Source organism: Sorex fumeus, unplaced genomic scaffold (assembly GCF_029834395.1).
Source record: "Sorex fumeus unplaced genomic scaffold, SorFum_2.1 ptg000098l, whole genome shotgun sequence".
Classification (NCBI taxonomy): domain Eukaryota; kingdom Metazoa; phylum Chordata; class Mammalia; order Eulipotyphla; family Soricidae; genus Sorex; species Sorex fumeus.
Window position 1 is genome coordinate 44,771,890 of NW_026606155.1, and position 21,725 is coordinate 44,793,614.

Consider the following 21,725-nt stretch of genomic DNA (forward strand, 5'->3'; position numbering starts at 1 on the left):
TCCCAAGGGCTGTGCCTGCCATAATGAAGTTGGCTGACCTGCCCTCTGCTGGCACAGCATCAGCGTGCCTCTTTGAATGTCCCTGGGAAGACAGTAAGTGTAGTTTGGTCAGAGGGAGTCACAATAAATTTCCTGGTAGAAAAAAAAATGCATTTCTTCAAGTTGAATCTGAACCAGGAGTTTGGAGGAGGAAAAAAGTGTCCAAGGCTTTTATTTTCAGAGCCTCAGCTTATGTGGATTGTTGGACAGCCAAGTCTGGGGATCTTAATGGTCGTTCCAGAGTGGCCTTTACTATTTCCTGGTGGTGTGTCTGGCTGGAAGACCCCTTGAGTTCATCTTAGAAAGAATTCAAGTCCCGGAGTTCATTGCACTGGACCTGACTGTAATCCAAAAGCATCAGGCCTTGCTGGGGGTTTCCCTCGGTCCATGCATTGTTCACACAGTGCTGGTGGCTTTATTTTGGTGGCTTTCTCTAGCTCAGGTCCATTCACAGCCTCTATTGCCTAATAAATACAATATAGACAAACACTGCTAGAAACATCTTAGATTCATTACATGGTTGATGTTAAGGTAATTTTTGTTCTTTGCATGTTCATAGCCTTTTTACTATTGCCAAAATTTTTGAAACCCCACATTCAGTTACACAAGCCCCAATTGAGGGGCAGGGGGTCATCACAGGCATAGTTTAAGAAGCTAAATTATCTAGTAATGATGTATGTAGTAATTCCTGAAACATGGAGAAGAAATTGGGGACAATATTATGAGAGTGGGCTGGAGCGATAGCACAGTGGGTAGGGTATTTGCCTTGCATGCAGCCAACATGGCCAACCCGAGTTCGATTCCTCCGCCCCTCTTGGAGAGCCAGGCAAGCTACCAAGAGTATCTCGCCCACATGGCAAAGCCTGGCAAGCTCCCCGTGACGTATTCGATATGCCAAACACAGTAACAAGTCTCACAATGTTACTGGGCCCGCTCGAGCAAATTGATGAACAACGGGAGGACAGTGACAGTGATTATGAGAGTATCATGCTCTATTGACTGAGATACCCAGGCACTTTGGAGACAATATTAAAGATACTCTCTTTTACCTCAAAACCTCCCTAAAAATTTTAGCATGTGGGCATCAGTCATATATTTAGCTGCAACAATATGGGAAATAGACTTACTCTGTAAAGAGTGTTCTCCAAGAGAGTCATATTAGGCCTTAATGAAAATTCTTCTAAAGTTTCCATTTACCTGAACTAATCTAAAAATGACAAGAGATGAGCCTACGTAGTTGTCCAGCCACCAACACAAAATGATCATCATTTGCAACCAAGCCCTGGCTTTTACAATAACAATTACTGGCATTTAGGGATCCCATTTCCGAGGCAGTAAACTGCATTGAAGGAATCAGTTCCTCTCTTCCTCACAGCAACCCCATGAGGTCATTGTCACTGTTACTCCATTCTAAAGGTGATGACATGATAGCACCATAACAATTCCAGTCTTATTAACCTGGCCTCAGAGCTCAAATCTGGCCCCTATTTGAAGAAGTACAGTATGGGGTGAGCATAATGTACCTTCCTAATCTTGCAGCACATTATGTGAGTGTTGGAGCCATGGACTGGGTCACAGAACCCAAAATGTTATTTGAGTCACATGGAGCTATGTGAAATTGAACCATATCTGCCTGTGGGGAATGACATGGGAAGTGGGTCTTCTTTTCCTTAAAATAGTGGAACAGAGGCCAAAGAGATATTGTAGTCGATAGGGTGCTTGCCTTGCACTCATACAACTCAGAACCTCTCATGGTCCCTCAAACCCTGCTAAGAGTGATCTCTGAGCACAGAGCCAGTAGTCAGTCCTGAGCACTGCCAGGTGTGATCCCAAGACCCTAAACAAATGAATAAATTAAAATATAAATAGTGGACCACCATTTTAATACCAAATAACCAAATTTTTACATTCTCCCAATAGAATCTCTTTTATTAAGCATGTCATGTACTTTCCTAGCATCTTTACACAGAATATGATGAACATTTTATTGTAGTAAGTCATATTGTGCCTCCTGTCCACTCCCAGTTTTCCTATATAGAGAAAATTAAGGTCAGTCATCTGGATGGAAGAGGGGATCAAAAATTGAGAAAGCTGGTTAAAGAAACTATGGTACATCTACACAATGGAATACTTCACAGCTGTTAGGAAAAATGAGCCAATGAAATTTGCCTAAAAATGGATAGACTTGGAGAGTATCATGCTGAGTGAAATGAGTCAGAAGGTCAGAAGGAGAGGGACAGTTATAGAATGATGACATTCATTTGTGGGATATAAAAAATAAGTATGAAACGTAATATTCAAGCCAGGGAAAATGGGCCAGAAGGACTGGTCAATAGTTGGTCGATGGTGAAAGAAATGGAGGGTAGTTGAGATAGAGGAGGGTCCATTTTGACAGTACGCATTAGAAATAAACACTCTGGACAAGAACTGAGTGTTGAAAGCAGGTAAAGGGATATAGATGACAATCTTTAAGCATCTGTATTGCAAACTATAATGCTTAAAATGAGAGAGAGAGAAAGAGAAATAGAAAGAGAATACAGCTGCCTGCCATAGAGGCAGGCTAGAATGAAGGGTGGCTTGAAGGGTTGGGAGGGAAACTGGAGACACTGGTGCTAGGAAATTACAAGGTGGAGGGATGGGTGTTGGAACATTGTATTGCTGAAATGCAATCATGAACAATTTTGCAATGCTCTATCTCAAAGTGATTCAATAAAACATCAACACATAAAATACAATAAATATCTATTAAACGGATTAAAAAAAAGAAACTATCACATCACTCTGAATAAGAACTGAGTGTTGAAAGTAGGTAAAGGGATATATGTGATAATTTTAGTGTCTGTATTGCAAACCATAATGCCCAAAAGAAAAGAGAGAGGAGAGTGTGTGAGAGAAGAGAGGGAGGGCGGGGGAGAGAAAGAGAGAGGGAGAAAGAGAGAGAGAGAGAGAGAGAAGAAATTGTCTGTCACAGAGGCAGGCAATGGGAGGAAATGGGGGGGTGGTCATTGGGAGGGAAACTGGGGACATTGGTGATGGAAAAGGTACATTAGTGAAGAGATAGGTTTTGGGATATTGTAGAACTGAAACCCAATCATGAACAACCTTGTAACTGTATATTTCAGTGTGATTCAATTTTAAAATGTTTTTAAAAAATGAAGGAAACAGAAAAGTTTGAGAAAGCTTCTGTATCCATCGCAAAAAGGCCAAAGGGAGTGAAAGATGCCCCCCCACCCCCATTCTTCCTCATCACTGTTGCTTCTGCAGGATGAGACTATGGGTATTGGTTACAGGCTGTGCAGTGGACACAGATGTTGAGAGTCCATTGATCCATGTGTTCCCTGTAGAGCACAAGGGTGTGCTCAGGACTGCTGCACAGAGGCAGCTGCCTACCCTTACTCGACCTTGCTGCAGGTGGTGTTCCCTGCCCCAGATCCAAAAGGGCTACAGAAACCTTTGTCAGGTGGCTGGTTGTCCCCCATGGCAGCAAAGTTGTTTTGTCTTTTATCTGGAACTATTTGTTTCTCTGCTGTTTTCAGTGGATTGTATCTGTCACTGCTCCTAAAAACAGCCAGCAGTGCTGACACCACAGCTAGCAATGCCAGTCTCTACATCTCCCTCCTCTGCTTTTTTTCCTCCTGCCTTTTCCTTTCCTTGTCACTTCTGTAGCTATTCAGATGTGTGAGAAAAAAACTAGCCTTTTATAGACATCACTTCCAAGCACAGTACTTCTTTCTGTCTTTGTTGGCTAACTCATCACTCACAGTCTGGCAGAGATAATCTTACAGTCTTCCGCTTCCCTTTGGCCAAGTTCTCCAGGGGCCTCCTTTTTGCTGACAAAGAAGAGAGTTGTGTGTATTTTTTCTGGCAAGTTTCTCTTCTTGAGAAATTTCAAAGGCTGGAAGACTAGAAAGTGAATGCATATAAAGAGAGTCTTTGTAATCTACTCATGTCCCTCTCTGAAAGTTCTGTTGCTTAAGCAGATTGAATAGCTCTGGTTCTGAGACCAGAGAGAGAGAGCGGAGTTAAGAGCTGGATTCTGTGTCATGGAAACCACGGTGAGCAGAATATTACCACTTTCCAAACCTCCCACTTTGGGCAAGTCTGTGACTCAGTTCCCTTCATCCCTACATGAAATATAGGACATTGGAAAGCACTTAGCACAAGACTTAATAAAACTAGCTATGGTTATTCTTGTTATCATTGAACAAGAATGACAACAGAAGTTTGAGTCAGCTCACTGTACAAGTGCTCCTACTTATTTTCCACCATTCTAGAGTTGCTAGTGTAGAATTACCCTATAGGTGGTGTTATTTCTCTAAACTTAGGAAATTATTCAGTGGTAGGAGTTTAAAACCAAGCATCCCATGAAGTCGTTCACAACATTTGGTAGCTATTTTTAAAAGTCTTTTTTTAAAAAAATAAAGGCTTTGAGATATATGCAGATGTTACCATATTTTAGGAACTCAGTTTGAAATGTAAATTACAGTTAATACTCTTCTGTGGTTTGGAAAAAACACTAGGAGGCAAGTATCTATTTTCAGGATGTGGTAACTAAAGCAAATGTCAGAAAGCTGCTGGAAGGGATAAAACACTTCTAAGATTTTAAGAAACATTACTAAGTCATATTACAAACTTGAGGCAATATTGCCACAATCAGCAGAGTAAGCTGGAACCCTCGAGTTCTTGTTCTATCTGTATCATCTCTTATATTCTTTGGCTGAGGAGAGCCCCAAACTGTCCTTAATAGGCTATGGTACTCAAGAGAAATTTGTATCAATGCTCAAATTAAAATGTGCTGTTCATAATATATATGAGTGTTTTGTATGTGTATTTTTATAGGAACTTTTCAAGTACCGTTTTTCTTCTGGTAGGCCTGAGAATAACTGTATATTTCTGTAGCAGTCAAAATTTGAAATATTTCTCCAATAATTTTAAATGAGTAATCTCCCCAATGTTTTAGAATTAATTCATCTGTTGAGTAGCATGAGGTAGTAGGTGTCTTCTTGGTTGTCTTTCAAATCTAGAATTCTCCAAAAGAAAAAGAATTCTAGAACTAGTTTATCTTTAACTTTGATGTGTGGTTTATAAATTAACTTTATAAAGTTACTCAGTAAAAATGCTAAGGGATAATCATGAGTCTTAGAAGTTTATAGAGCTTTTCAAATTTGCATAAGGCCTCCATGTCCCATTTACAGTTATCTACATAATCCTTGATTTTGAATCCTAGTGTACCATTGGTTTTTGTTATAATCATTATTGCTATTGTTATAATTATATTTGTTATTTTTACCATGCATTGCCTGTTATGTTACCAATGTGCTTGCAAAATAAATTAATTATATTGCTAAAAGTACAAATCACTCTCTCTAAACACTTGTATTTTGTTTGTTGTTTGGTTATTAATATATGTACTCTTAAAAATTCTAAGTATCTGGCTGGCCTCTGTAGGTGAAAAATCTTGCTAATGTCAGAAACTAGAAGTCAGTTATAACACACCCAAAACTTCTGCTTCTGGAATGCTGTACCTAACCAATAGCCGTGATTTTATCAACTATTGTGATCATTGTGAAATGTTGGCTAAATATAAAATGATGGCCAAAATTCATTGCAGTGGAATTATTAATTCTCTCAAGAATGGGAGTTAAGAGCCAAAACCTCAAAGATCTTGAGTCCTTCAAGGAATCATAAAATACAGGAGCCAGCAGCAAAACCCCTGCTGCTAAAACTCCCACTCTTGGCAGTGTGACAGTGAAACTTCTTGGGTATAGTCAGTAGTCACAACACTCACACAATAACTTTGGCATCTAATAAGTCTTGCTTGGAAGGAAATTTATAGAAGCAGATATAAAGTTTTATGAGGATTGAGTAAAGTATTTATTTCAGCACATGTAGGTCATAAAACTACTTCTGAGTTGAGTGCTCTGGAAAATAAGCACAGCAGTTTGGCGTATTCTTCCTCAAAAGCAGACTCATTTTGAATGACAGTGCTCAGATCCACCACGTTCTTATTATTTAGTTATGTATGACTGTAGGGCAGATGGCATCTGGGTGGTGAACGGTGTCTGCTGAGATTTCCATTCCCTAGCAGGGTAGATATGCAGACTACCAAAATAGAAAAATATTTTCTGGGAACATTGTAGCTAAGCATCATATATAAGGAGAAGCAGTATATTAGCTGTAAATTACTAGTCTTGCATTTTTATATACTTTACTAGTAGTAGGTTTTTCCTCCTTCAAGAAACAAAAGATTTACCTTCCAGTATACCTTCTAATTAAAAAGTAAGATAGTGTTCCTTCTAATTAAAAGTAAAACAGTGTTCTAATTTAAAAAGTAGAATAGAAATAAAAGTGTGGTAGTTTGACAAAAACATAGTAAATGCCTGAAAAAATAAATCAAACAGAGAATTTTCAGTTTTATCTCTGCTCCCAACTTATTTTCACACCAAAATCACAATCTTCCTACCGAAGTTGATTATTTTACCAATTCCATTATATATGGAATTCTACACTTTCCATTTTTAATTTAAAGGTACAAAAAGGAATGACAAATTATCTGTAAAAAAAAAATTGGAAACTTCCAATAACCAAAACAGTCTTAGAAAAAAGATAAAACTGGAGTTCTCATGTTTCCTGATTACAAAACTTGCCTCCATACTACAATAATCAGTGCAATTTAGTACTGCAAGTGTTCAAAGACAGACACTTAGGCAGATATAACCAGATATAAGTAAAGTCTCATAAACATGGTCAAATCATTTCTGACAAGAACTCAAGACCACTCAAGGGAATGGCACAGTTTTTTTTTTAAGAAGTGATGCTGGGGAAACAGGTCACCCACATGCAAAAATATGCTGGACTCTTATCTAAGAGTATACAAAACACTTAACTCAAAATTAAGGCTTACAAAACTCTTAGACAAAAACAGGAGCCAAAGCAATGGCACAGCAAAAAGGGCACATGTCATTCTTGCTGCTGAACCAAGTTCAATTCCCAGCTCCCCATATAATCCTCCCTGAATGCATATAAGTGATCCCTGAATGCAGAGCCAGGAGTAACCCTGACCATTGCCAGGCATACCCAAAACAAACAAAAACCAGGCTAAAGTTTCATGACACTGATTTAGCAATTATTTAGTGAATGTGACACCAAATATACAGGTAACAAAAGGTAAAAACATTGAAATTATATAAACTTTGTGCTATAAAAAAATTCAACAACCCAATTTAAAAATGGGTGAAAGACTTTGAATACACACTTTTCCAAAGAAGTTATAGAAATTTTCACTAAATACATGAACAAATATTTAATATCATTAGCCAACAAGAAGCTGGAAATTCGAGTCACAAGAAAATACCATATTTTAGTCATATCCATTAGGGTATCTATTACTAATAAAGAAGAATAAGAAATAGTAAGTGCTGGTGAGGCTAAGAAGAAATTCAAACTATCATGTATTGCTGATAGAAATATATAATCATGTGTGTCTTTGAAAATCAGCACAATTATTTAAATTAATTAAAAAATAAATAGCACTGTAGCACTGTCTGTAGCACTGTCCTTCTGTTGTTCATCGATTTGCTCAAGCGCACACCAGTAACGTCTCCATTGTGAGACTTGTTGTTACAGTTTTTGGCATATCCTAGTATGTGTTGAACCCCTGTGTTCAATTCCCAAAATTTTATGGCTCCCTGAGCACAATCAAGTAAAATCCTGATAGTTCCCCCAACGCTGATGTGTGTGTGCCCTATAAAAATTAGAAATTAAATGAGCAATAATAAATGAATATTCAAAACTAGGAAGAACTTAAATGTCAAAAAAACAGATTAATGGAAATCATTAAGTAAATAATGAGAATTCACTCAATGGGTTATGCATGTAAGCCAGTAACACTCATCCATGGTGACAACAGGAAATATGCATATAATAAAATTGTCTCTATTACTATTGCAACTATAAGAAAGTATAATTCAAGAGGAAAAGCTAATATCAAAATGCTTTCATATTTTGCATGTGCATGATGAAATGATACCTTTTTCCCATTTACTTTCCAATTGTTTAGGAAACTGAATGCAATAATCTACATGAAAATGATATTTATGAATACTATTAAAAACCCCTTTTATTAGTTACCATGAAATCTGTGACACGGGGTCCTTTTGAGACTATCACAGAGTAGTGCAAATACCAAGGATATAAGTAATTGAGGTTCCTAAAAAAACCCCACTTCAACTATCTACTCAAAAACCTCTTCAGGATTTGTTACTGAGCAAAGCGCTCACAAGATGAAAATCTCTGAATAAAGAAATTTTCGAGGACCATCATGAGTTTGGCACTGGGAGAATCCAGAGTGCCCATGGCAGAAGTGCATTTGCAGAGAGGCACCTTCCTAGGTTAAAGCAGACTTGGCAAATAGAGCAGCCTTTAAAACAGCTTTTCAGAATGAGATGGTGATCCTGTGGGTTATTATTGAAACTTAATTCTGCATCTATCTTTCTCTGGCTTCCTGGTTGCCAGTAGTTCATTTTTCCCCCAGCCAGATGCACTCTCATTTATTGGAGGGGTGGAGGTGGTGATTATGCTGGATCCAGGGCTTACTCCTGGCTCCGCTTAGATCGTTCTTGGTGGTGTTCAGGTATGTGATACTAGGATCAAACCTGGGCCACTCTAAGCAAGGCAAGTGCCTTATTGCACTATTTCTCCAGCACAAGATCCATTTCTAAATCCACCACACCACCCATTTTAGAAAATAAAATTGAAACAGAAAGTAACTGGACATATTGTTAACATCAGTTGTTTAGAAGGGATAGACTGAGGATGGGAACTGGTAGGTAACTGTCACCCAACAGAAGCTGCAGCCAGGTTCCAGTTTACTCAGCTCCTTTACATAGTCTTCTTAACACCTTGCTTAGGCAGATCCTGATTGTCAGCTACCCAGAAGAAGGAACCAACAAAGACCTATAAAGATACTCTATAGGTCCCAAGGAAATAAGATTCCATCATTGCCTTTCTGAGGGGTGACAGGTTCCTATGTAGTCATATACCATGCATCTTTCAGAGTCATTATCTATCATATAAATTGCCACAAAATATTCTCATGAATTAGTTCCATCCCATGATAATCTTATATTTTGGTTGGAAGACAATTTCCAAAGACCAGTTTATTTTCCTAACTTTTGCCATTTTGGTTAATTATGTTCTCATGTAAATCTTAGGTGGTTCGAGATCAGATCTCTCACTGCACCGTAAAATTACGCCAGACCACTGGACTCATGGAGTACTGCCTGGAGGTGATTAAGGAAAATGATCCCAGTGGCTTTTTGCAGGTAAGTGTCCACTACTTCCTGCTTCACATACCCACTTTTCTCATGAACTGAGTCTACATTAAAGTCTGGGTACATGCCAAGGGAACCTCTCTGTGCATTATGTGGACATGTGACTGACTTCCATGAAGTCTCTGCTTCTGATTCTGAAGCATGTGGACATTTTTAGTCTTGTTTATTCTTGTACATAGTCATGAAAATATAATTTCCTAAAGTTTCTTCAAAGTAGAGATATGGCATAATCTAAGAACTCAGTCCTTTTCTCCTATATGTATTAAGCGGCTTTGTAACTAGAGACATCTTTTTTCTTTTTAAAAATTTATTATGGTTAAGTATGTTTATAGCATCTTTACAATGATGTTGATATTTATGGCCATGGCATTCACAGTTTTCTCACTTCAACTCACCACCACCAAAATGCCCAGTCCCCTCCCCTCCAGTCCATGACTCTATGTGTAGGTCATTAAAAGCCAACAGCCATAAGTACAATATATGAAAAGTATGACTAGAAAACACACAAAAAGTATCTTTGTTTATAGTATGATAGTTGAAACAAGAAAAGGACATTGCATTATTTTACCTAACCATCTACTAATGTCTTAAGCATGAAAGTATCATACTTTCTTACAACTACAATTGGCCAATATGCCAGTGATTTCTGCAAGAATAGTAAGTAAAGTAAAGGCCCTCCCGTTGATCATCGATTTGCTCGAGTGGGCCCAGTAACGTCTCCACTGGAGACTTTGTTGTTACTGTGTTTGGCATATCGAATACGTCACAGGGAGCTTGCCGGGCTCTGCCGTGCGGGCGAGATACTCTCGGTAGCTTGCCAGGCTCTCCGAGAGGGGCGGAGGAATCAAACTCCGGTCGGCCATGTTGGCTGCGTGCAAGGCAAACGCCCTACCGCTGTGCTATCGCTCTGAGGGTAGTGAAGGGTTTTTCCTCCTTACATGTTCCAGGATTATTTTAGTGTTAATTATTTCATTAAGATTCTGTTGCCAACTGAATTTTACTTAACTTTTGAACCAATGATAAGGAGACCTTTTGTTGGGCTGGGGCTGAAGCGATAGCACAGTGGTAGGGCATTTGCCTTGCACGCAGCCTGCACAGCCAAGCGGGATTCAGTTCCTCCACCCCTCTCGGAGAGCCCAGCAAGCTACTGAGAGTATCTTGCCTGTATGGCAAAGCCTGGCAAGCTCCCCGTGACGTATTCAATATGCCAAACACAGTAATAACAAGTCTCACAATGGAGACATTACTGGGCCCACTCGAGCAAATTGATAAACAACGGGAGGACAGTGTACAGTGATAGTGCAGTTCTTTCTTGGGCTATAGAGAGGATAGGGGACAAGACCCTCCCCAGGGCCAGTGCAGGTCTGATTCCCAGCACTGCATATGGTTCCATGAGCATCTCCAGGAATGGTCCCTGAGCAGAGGCAGGGAATCAGCCATAAGCACCCCAAGGTATATCCCAACTTTCCCACCCTCCAAATAGACCTTTTTTAAAAAAATCATTTTTTTACTAACATTCTATTAAACTGGTCAAGAGTCACAGATTTGAAATAAAAGTTTTTTTTAACCAAAAACAAAGTAATATATGAAGATGATGTGCTTAAAATGTAAGAGATACCACTTTACAGATTTTACAGATTTGAAGATTTTATACTTTACAGATTTAAAATTAAAAATTACAGATTAAATTTATTTCTATACATCCTCTCAAAACTACTTTATAAAACTTATTGCTGAGTTTCATCAGGATACCCACACTTCATATTAGAAATTTGGGGTTGTTGGTTCTAGTAGAATTAACTGCATACATATTTAATGTTGTTGGGTTTCCATTGATCTATCATAACATGATCAGATATTCCAAATTTGACAACTAATTATTTCTAGCACCCACCTCTGAATCACAAAAATGCCCAAAATGAGCTGATAAATATTGAGTCATCCTGGTTGTAACAGGCTTCTCACCACCTGCACAGAGACAGGAAAGATGTGAGTCATGAAGCAGTTTAATGAAGTGTTCCTGGAGAACTGGGAAGAGGTTCTATGCCCAAGATGGTGGCATATTCCTTAGACTATGCTCTTTGATGTGATTAGATTTCTGATGCCCTCATAAGAAGAGTGCACCTGACCGAGGATCAGTGGGGAAAAGGGACGCTGACTCCCAGGATGACCACCGACTTCGACCTGAGTCTGGACAACAGCCCTCTGCTGCAATCCATTCACCAGCTCGACTTTGTGCAAATGAAAGGTGGGTGTTTGCATCCTCAGCCCCATGTCCCCAGTGGATTCCTGTACTTGAAGGAGAATATGGGCTGCTACTTGCCAAGTGGCTTATGTATCATCTGGAAGCTGGGGAACACACACAAGCACATGTTCTTGCATACACACATACACACCACCATCACCACCACTCCCACACATACAATCCTTTGGTCAATATTCCAAAGGTCTGGAGTGGCCTCTGTATTGTCATGTAATGGGAACCCTGTAACCATGTTACATCCCTCTTAGGAAGTGAGTTTAATTCAGATAAGCTCAATGCGTATCTCTTAAAAGTCTTAGCGATTTCACATGCTCAGCATCAGAGAACAGCTGCTATGAGTAAAGAGAGAGAGGAAGAGAGAGAGCAGAGAAAGAAAAAAATGTCACTACATAAATAAAATCTTGGTATGAAAAGTAACCCATAATTATTGATCTAAATCAAGAAAGTTTAGAATTGAGATGACAGATTGTAATGTTTAGATAGTGAACTAATGGTTGCACGTGGATTAGTGGGAATTTGAGAGATGATATATATCTGCTTGCCAATGCTGATCAAGATAATGAGCTGGAATACAGAAATTGAAATTTGAAATGTAACTTTAAAAATTTTTTTTTTCCTGCATCACACCTGGAAATGCGCAGGAGTTACTCCTGGCTCTGCACTCAGGAATTACTCCTGGCGGTGCTCAGGGGAACTTAATGGGATGCTGGGAATCAAACCAGGATCAACTGCGTGCAAGGCAAATGCCCTACCCGCTGTGCTATCACTCCAGCCCCCATAAAATTTGTTGATTTATGTGGTTAATGAGCATTTCAAAATCTCTGAAATTTTAGGGGTTACTGATATTTAAAATGATGTTAAAGAACATAATTTTTTCAAAAAGAAATGAAAACTCAAGTCAAAAATCAGTAATTTTATAGGAGCATAAGTAATATCTATTTTAAAGTACATATCCTTTTTACTTTTTCTTTTGAGATAACTAGACAGTCACAGAAATTTGTTAAAATAGGAGGGGTCTTTCATCCAATTTTCCTATTCAGATATATCTACAATATCAAAGCCAGGAATTTGGTACAATGTGTTTATAGTTATGTACCATTTTGTCACATGTATAGATTTCATTATCCACCACTGTTATGAGATTAAAAATGATTCCTTCACCACAAAAATCACCCTGGGGCCTTTATAGCTCTTTGCAGTCATACCTACCCCCTACACAATCCCTGGAAACTACTAATTTTCTTTCCATCTTCATAGTTCTGTCATTTTTCTGTTTTTTTTTTTAAACTGAGAAAATTGAATTGAGTTTTCTTCTACCAATTCAAGCATATGATGAATGATTTATATGTCAGTACTTTAAACATTCTGGATTTTGTTGTTGTTTTTCGGTTTGGGAACCAAACCTAGCAGTGCTCAGGGACTCCTCCCAGCTAGTTGCTTGGTTTGTGTTTTCCCAATAATACTTATAGGACTTTCAAGGCCTAGGATCAAACGTGGGCCTCCTGCTTGCTTTGCACTCACTTCAGCCCATTGAGGCTCTCTCCAGTTCTATTTTCTTCTGGGGATTAAGGGGTTTACTCATCAGTGCTTGGAGTTTACTCATGGCACAGTGCTTGAGGTTTTATCTCTAGTGCTCCTTGGAAGACTATGTAGAGCCAGAGATCAATCTCCTAGTTTCCATATGAAAAGTGTATGATCCAGCCCTTTGAGCCATTTCCCTGAGTTCCAAACATTGTTTCTTACTGGGGGCAGGGTTGGAGGGGGAGGTAGTGGGTCACACCTGGAGGTAATCATGACTGCCTCTGCACTTGAAGATCACTTCTGGCAGTGATCAGGGGACTAGATGCAGTGTTGGGTATGAATCAGGATTCGCTGAACCAGGCAAGTACTTTAAACCCCATACTATTGTCCTGGCTCTAAATTTATGTTTCCTAAGAAAAATCTGTGTTTTCTTTTATCAGAGAACCATGTAATCCAGCACATATGATAGTTTAAGTCATCCCTGTACCTGGTACCTGGTACATGTACTTCTTTCTTTTAATGGATTTTTGCTCTCCTCTCCAGTTTTCTCCTTCTTTGTTTAATAAGTTTATTGCTTTGTGAATGGCACTGTAATTTTTTAACGGAGTAAAAACTGTTTTGTTGGGGCCAGAAAGGTATTACAGTGGACATATTTGTCTTGCACATGACCAACTTGGGTTTGATCTCCAATACCCCATATATTCCTCTACATACTGTCAGCAGTGGTCCCTGGGGGGGTGGGGAAGAACTATGTTGTAGTAACAAAAAGTCCATTTATTGACTTATTACCAATCCAGTCTCTGGGGTTCTTAACATAGATTAATTCATGTTATTCTCATAATCCTACCAGACAGTGAGGAAAATAGGGCACAGGAATACCAGGTTACTTGTCTAAGCTCACCCCTCCAGCAAATGGCAGAGTGGGGTGTTCAAACCCAAAAATCCAGAGCCCACATGCATAATTTTCAGGTTGTGAGGCTTTTCCAAGGAATAATGAAATTCCCCTCTAAACTTTAAAAATAAATTTAAATTCCCCTCTTAAATTCTTTCTTGCTGTTGAAATAATTTCACCTGGCTGTCTATAAATAAAGCCACCCAAAATAATGGATAAAGTCCAAGTAATTGCCACCACCCCCATCAGCTTCTCTCAGTACCCCATTTTTTCAATGAGGTCTACAATGGAAATGTTATGTCCCCAAAAGGACATGATAAGGAATTTTGTTGAAAAGAAAAAACAATCAAATAATCCAGTTAGCATTTATAATAAGGAAAGAGATGGGACAATGGAAGGGTAAAAGTCTCAGGACTCTGAAATGCTGTAAACAATTGAAAAACTTCCCTACTTGTTGTCTGAGTCGGGAGCCCAAGCTAGTAGCCACAGTGGTAGCAATAGTTTTGGAGAGAATAGATCCTTCATCTGAGTGTGGGCCTTATTGGTTGTGTTTACAATCCATTACAATCTGTCCACAGAGCAGAGATTGCCAATCACTCTAAAGGTCAAAACTTACACACTCACAACAAAAATTCATGTGATACACCAAATTGTCCAAACAGTTATTTATGAAGTTAATGTGATGAGTCATTTGGTGTGAAATTGGATTTATTTCATTTTTCTTTTGTTTTTGACACTTCATCTTAATTTATTTCTGATTAGCATCCCTCTGCAGAATTAATTTATATGGTTTGCTTTGTATTCATTAAGTTTAATTAATTCAGAGAGAGCTTAATCTTCTTAAGAATCTGAATAATTTTTATCTGTCAGTTCTTTCAGTGGAAAGAAAAGGCCAAAAGGTTGATGGAACCTGATTGGCAGTAGTTAAGATGTCCATTGGCTAGAAATGTACACAATTTTGCCTGAGGTAGTATCAGAGTTTTCACTCTTTTATGATTTTCTTTGTCAATTTAATAAATTGCATTATTATTGAACTTGCCAGTAAAAATGCCAAGAAACCATACTGCAAAACCCATATACAAAAGGGCCAAAATCTAAATTTCATTTATAATTTTACTAATCTGACTTATATGAAACTAATAATACACATGATGCTTTCTTTTGGGCCAAATAGATTACAAAGAAAATTAAAATACTTTCAGAGTTACATAAACCATGCTATAATTCATTCTGACAACTAAAATGTCTGTTTGCTTCTCAATTCAATTTTTTTTTATTTTGAATACCCATCCCTCCACCAGTGACCATTTCCTACCACCACGGATCCCAGTATCCCTCCCACCCCACCCCATCCCCCATCCCACCCTGCCTCTGTGGCAGGGCATTCCCTTTTGTTTTCTCTCTCCTAGTGTGTGTTGTGGTTTGTATAATTCAATTCAAAATTTTAATGTCTCTAGTTTTACATTTTTATCTCAAATGCCTCTTTTGTTCTTAATATCAAAGAATATAGGTCTGATGTTAGGTTTTAGATTTAAATAGGAAAATATTCTGTGAGAATTGTCTAACTATATGCAGCATCTCAAGAATCATTGGAATTAAAATAGAGAACCAATGTGTTAATTCCTATCCCAAATCTGTCACCTAAGACTAGTGAACCTTTTAAACACAATGGCTATTAATCTCTTTAAGTGCCTTTACTTACTTTAGGGCCCAGTTGTCTTTATTAACTTATGTTGGATATAAGAGCCATGAGCTGACATCATGGTCACAGGCAAGGGCAGTGTGATCCAAACATACCCTCCTATAAATCACGGAGAAAGAGTGCCCAGAGGTTTGGGCAGTGACAGGAATGAGTGGACATGCTGTTTTGCGTTTACTGCGTTCATGCACACAGTCTATTTATGGTTTAGGGACCTCAAATGAGTAGGCAGACAGCACATTTACTCTTAGCAAAATGCTAGTGATGACTTCCCGGAAATGGCACACTTTCCTCAAATGTGGTGGTGTTCAAACACCACTAAAAGGAATGACAGTCTATAAACCTTCAAAGAAGATGACTCTATAAAATGCCTTCCCAAACTCCATAGCCCTCAAGGTGAAATATTTTATTCATCTATACCAGAAATTCTTTTTTTAAAAATTTTTATTAGTGAGACACCATGAAGTACAGTTGTAGGCTTACAAATTTTTGTGCTTGGGTTTCAATTATACAATGATCAAGTACCCATCCCTCCACCAGTGCCCATTTCCCACCACCACGGATCCCAGTATCCCTCCCACCCCCCATCCACCCCCCCATCCCACCCTACCCCTGCAGGACTACCAGAAATTTTTGAGGAGATTTATTGTTTCCATTTGGGAAATAAAATGAAGCATTCCTCCTAGAAGTCAGAGGAAGACTTCCCTCTGAAACACTATCACTGACCTGCAGACTAAAGCAGCAGTGCAGTGCAGGGCCCGTGTGGTCCCCTGCATCAGAGCCCAGCTACACCACCTGCCACCCAGGAAACCTTGCTGTGTTTCTGTCTCTTCATCTACAAAACAGAAATAATAACATACCTATCTTCTGGGGATTGCTATGCACATTAAAGAAGAGAATATATGTAAACCTTTTACTCCACTATCCAGCATTCAGGAATTTTTTTCTTACTGAGTGTAGAAGACAGACTTGTGTCTCTTACATGAACTTTCCTGCACTTCCGTTAACTTTAACAGGGCAATTTTTTTAAATAGCAAAGTTTACAAATACTGTCCCTATTTATGCTGTAGGCATGTAATGTTATTTAATCGCTTTCTTCACCGAAGTACCAGAATCCCTCCACTGCTACCCTGTGGGTCTCGTCTAGGCCATCTTTCCCTTCCCACTCTTTGGAAACTTACTGGGAATCTCATTCTTTTGCCAGTCTTAGGATTTTCCTTAGCCATAGCCCACTCTCTTGCTCTTTTTCTTTATATTTACATTTGAATATAAGTGAAATCATCTGGTACATATATTTGAGTTTCTCCTTCTGACATATTACTTAACATGTCATCTTCTAGTTCCATTCAAGTTGTAGCAAATTGCAAGGTTGATTTTTTTCTTATATTTGAGTAGTATTCTGTTGTGTATATACACCACAATTTCTTTATTCACTCATATATTGATGGGCTCTCATATTCTTTTTTTTTACAGGTTTACAAACTTTTGTGATCATGTTTCAGTCATACAATGTTCAAGTACCCATCCCTCAACCAGTGTCCATTCTCCATCAGCAATATTCCCAGTATCCCTACCTTCCCACCCTCTACCTCTGTGGCAGTTGCATTCCCTCTTACATTCTCTCTCTCTCTCTCTCTCTCTCTCTCTCTCTCTCTCTCTCTCTCTCTCTCTCTCTTTCTCTCTCTCTCTCTATCTCTCAGGTGTTATGGTTTGCAATACAGGTACTAAGGGGCCATCATGTTTGGTCCATAGCCTACTTTCAGCACTCATCTCCCATCCCAAGCAAGCCCTGCAACCATCATTTACTTAGTGGTTCCTTCTCTAGCCCAACTGCTTTTACCCCCAGCACCTGAGACTGACTTCCAAGCCACGGAATGATCCTCCTGGCCCTTATCTCTATTGTCCTTAGGTATGGCCTCCAGGGCTCTTATATTCTTTTCAGCTCTTACAAGTAATACTGAAATGAACAATGCACATAACTTTCCTATTAATGTTTTTGTGTTCTTGGTGAAGTTGCTGAGGAGTGGAACTATATGCTTATAATATGATTCTATTTTCAGTGTTTTGCAAAGTCTCCATACTCTTTTCCATCGAAGTTGAACAAGTCTCCAGCAACAGTGAAGCAGAGTTCTTTTTTCACCACATCTCTGTTTTTTGTTGTTTATTTATTTGGGGGCGGGGGATACACCTGACTGTGCTCAGGTCTTACTTCTGGCTCTGCACTCAGAAATCACTCCTAGAAGGCTCAGAGGATCAAACGGGATGCTTGAACTGAGCCCAGGTCAGATTCATGCTCTCCCTGCTGTACTATCTCTCCAGTTCTTTCAACATATCTGAGAGCCATGGTTGTTTCTTACCTTTTTTATTTAGGCCATATATATCACTGGTGTGAGGTAATATCTCATTTTTGGAGTAGTTATTTTGACCTATAGCTGAAAAATTAGAAGGGGAAATTTTAATATGAAAAAATATGAGATATAATTTGAACTAACATGACCCTAAAAATAGAAGACATTTGAAAACTTTGTCATAGCAAACCACACTTGGGGGATTTAAATCAGAGCCAAAGTTCCACCAGACTCCTTTGAGAAAGTCAATAAAAGAAGCCTCATTCTTGTAGCTAAAAGGAGTATTTTAGCCCAGACTTGATTTTACAACGTGAAATGATGCTAATAACTAGAATTCTGATCCACTCAGGAGAACTAGTTTGGGAAAAATAAGATTCTAAGAATTATCATTAATGTCTTGAAATTAAAAATCTGGTATAAAAAATAAGTAAAAATAAAAATATCTGTGACAGCCAATCAACTTTAATGTTTTTTCATAGGGTTGGGCTAGGCAATCTAATGCTATCCATTTCCAAATCAAAACAGATAAACTAGTTCAGAAATATTTTGGATTCTTATAGACCATTTATCTTACACCAAGGTAAAACAAGGTAACATCACAACTATTATAAAATCTTTTTTTTTCTAAAATGACAGCCTTTGTCTTTGCTAATGAGGGTGTAATTTTGTCACATTTTTCTTTTCTATGCAACATCACTTGGGGTAAATAAGGAAAAGCAGAAACAATTCTCAGCACTCTGAGACAAATTTCAACACATGCAAATGTCTCTTGGTTTCTTTGTTCTTTCTCACTTTGTTCCTTTTTGCTTGTTTGGTTGCTTTTTAAAATCTGGGACAATATTAAAGTCTAAAGATTAGTGATTGGTTAGACTATTTTTTCTGTCCATTTAGTCTTTTAAAGAATGCCTACTAAGGACTTATGTGATTCACATATTTTAAAGACATATTATCCCAAAGGCTTTAATTAATCTTTCAATTATTTCTGTCTATATGAGGAAATTTGAGTTTCTTCCCAGGCACACTACAATTATTACTGTGATTCAAGTTAAAGCCAACTTGTGATTTTTCATTTTAAAGTTGATGTAGATTTGCGAGAGACATAGGAAAAATACAGACTGACAGGCAAATTATTGCAATAAATAGGGCCTAAGAAATAGTTGATTTATGTTAAACTATAAGAAGAAGAGTTAAGTAAATCTAACTAAGAGAACCATTCCATGTCTCTAAATGGGTTGCTTAAACTTTTCATACATTTTACTTTACAGTTGATATGTTAAAATGTATTTTTTTAGGTAGGGGGATTTGTACCATATCTGGCTGATTCTATAATCAAGGATGACTTTTTGCAATGCTCAAGGGACCATATTTCCAGGATCAAATTAGGTTCAGCTACCACTAGACAAGCCTTACCCATTGTACTATCTCTCCCGTCCCTAGATGTACTCTTTTTATAATGAAAAAGGTGGTATGACAAACTTCCCTATGTGTGTTGTGACCTAAAATTAATTCTCCACTTAACAAACTATTTGATGCTGCTTTGCAAATTGTTAGAATGATTACAAGAAAACTGGTCTCTTCCATCTTTCCATGCAGGCTTGTTCTCTATCTTGAAGTAGGCAATGAATTTATTTCCTTTACTTGAAATCCTGGAACCTCTGAAACTGCAGAAGTTATTGGTTTTCTGATAAAACCTAAATTTTGTGCAATTGATTCTTGAAACATGATTTCCCTTCCTAAACTGATCATCTCCAGTTAACTGGTTATAAATTTGATTTTACTAAGTCTGGTCTACTAACTCAAACATCATGCATGTGTGCATGCATGCGCGCGCGTGTGTGTGTGCATGTGTGTGTATGTGTGTGTGTGTATGTGTGTGTGGTATCACAGTCTTTTTAAAGTATAAAATAATTGACCTGCTTCACCTTCTCAGCTCTTATGAGTCAGGATTTTCATTTCCTAGGTTGTTTGCCATAGAAGTTGTTCTCTAAATTGCTGTTAAATTAATAACCTTTGTTGGGGTGACTAGCAAGGTTCAGATTTAATTCGATGCATGACACTTCAATTCCAATTTTGGTACAGCACACCAGGTGTTCCACATTAACATTTGTTCATCTAAATGTCCCTGGAGGTAATCCAAATTGTTCTCTCCTGTTGTTAAATAACTACCAAAGAAAATGTATTTATATGTTGGTGCTAAAAAGCATCTTAACCAATTACCAAAAAAAAAAAAACCACAAAAAAACAAACAAAAAAAAACAATTATTCCCAGAATCAGATTTTGGTATGCTAGGAGCAGTAATGACTTGTTACATAATATCTGCATTCTGATAACTCAACTAGTGTACAGTTTTAGTGAATATAAAATATTCTTAGCACAAAATGGGGAGAAGGTCTATTGGAAGTAACTTGGTAATAGAGTCTCCCAAAATATTAAAGATTCGGGCCCAAAGAGATTATACAGCCAGTAGGGTACTTGCCTTGCAAGTCAGCTCTGATTTGATCTCTGGCACCAAATATGGTCTCATAGCACTGCCAAAAGTGATTCCTGGCACTGAAAGGAATAAGTCCTGACCTATGCCAGGTAAGATCAGCCCAAAAAACACAATTTTTTAAAATTTAAATAAAGATTTTTAAAGGTCTTGAGAATTCCTGGACCCTCCACTTTCAGTGCCAGTATTCCCCTGAACTACGCTTCAGATTCATAGTTGGCTCTTCTGTGCTGGCAAAAGATGAGGGATGGAGCAAGTGCTGTTTTCAAGGTGCTCAACCTTGAAAGAACATGTCAAGTTCTTCAAAAGTCTCAAACTGTTTCAATCACTATGTCACTAGGTTCCAAATTTTCAAAATTCCACTGCTGTCATTGCTCATATACACAAGACCTTGCACAGAATCGCTGGTAGAAGAAAGCAATAAAACCTTAGAAACATCATGGTTTCGAAGCTGTTTCTAAAAACAGGTCATCCTTGATATATAAACTTGAGATTAATCCATAGAGTAACTTTTACAATCAATGTACCCATCAAGTTCTGTGTTAGATAGGCTGTTGTGGACTGGAAATTCATCCCTCATGTGAAATGTTTTCCTTCTGGATGATGTCAGAGCAAAGTAGTTGTGTCCCTTCCAATTAAGGTAGGAATAGCAACAATAAACTTGGGGGGGAAGCACAGTAGCTCAGGAATGGGCCCCATTTGTAAGGACACTATGAGGGATTCTGTTCAGATTCCTCAAGCCGTACCCCAGGACGGCTACTCAATCTAGCCATAAATTTATCAGGGAGGTGTTTATGGTACTAAGTTACTGATGTGTTTGCAACTCAACAGAAACCAAAGTTACACTGATTTCTGTTTAGCTTCCTCTCCAGTCCCAGCGACCCCCATCCTACAGCTGGAAGAGTGTTGTACCCACAACAACAGTGCTACGTTGTCCTGGAAACAGCCCCCTCTGTCCCCGGTGCCTGCAGATGGGTATATCCTGGAGCTGGATGACGGCAGTGGTGGTCAGTTCCGGGTGAGTCAGACCCACTCCTTGTTAAACCAAAACCTGACTCCAGCCATCCATGTGGAGTCTTAGGCCAGCCTCCTACCTCATCCCAGGAAATACCGCCCCCCTCCCCGCCCCGAAGGTATCATCA

At 38.6% G+C, this 21,725-nt stretch overlaps 1 protein-coding gene across 5 annotated transcripts in view; it reads left to right on the forward strand.

Moving 5' to 3' along the window:
* The window catches only part of TRIM9 (tripartite motif containing 9), a 107,401-nt gene that overhangs the window by 59,722 nt on the left and 25,954 nt on the right, over nucleotides 1–21,725 (forward strand). For all 5 annotated transcript variants that reach the window (XM_056134401.1, XM_056134402.1, XM_056134399.1 and 2 more), the window contains exons 4-6: nucleotides 9,252–9,362; nucleotides 11,466–11,619; nucleotides 21,444–21,601. In XM_056134401.1, the coding sequence (XP_055990376.1) occupies nucleotides 9,252–9,362; nucleotides 11,466–11,619; nucleotides 21,444–21,601 (423 nt within the window). The remainder of the gene's footprint in view (nucleotides 1–9,251; nucleotides 9,363–11,465; nucleotides 11,620–21,443; nucleotides 21,602–21,725) is intronic.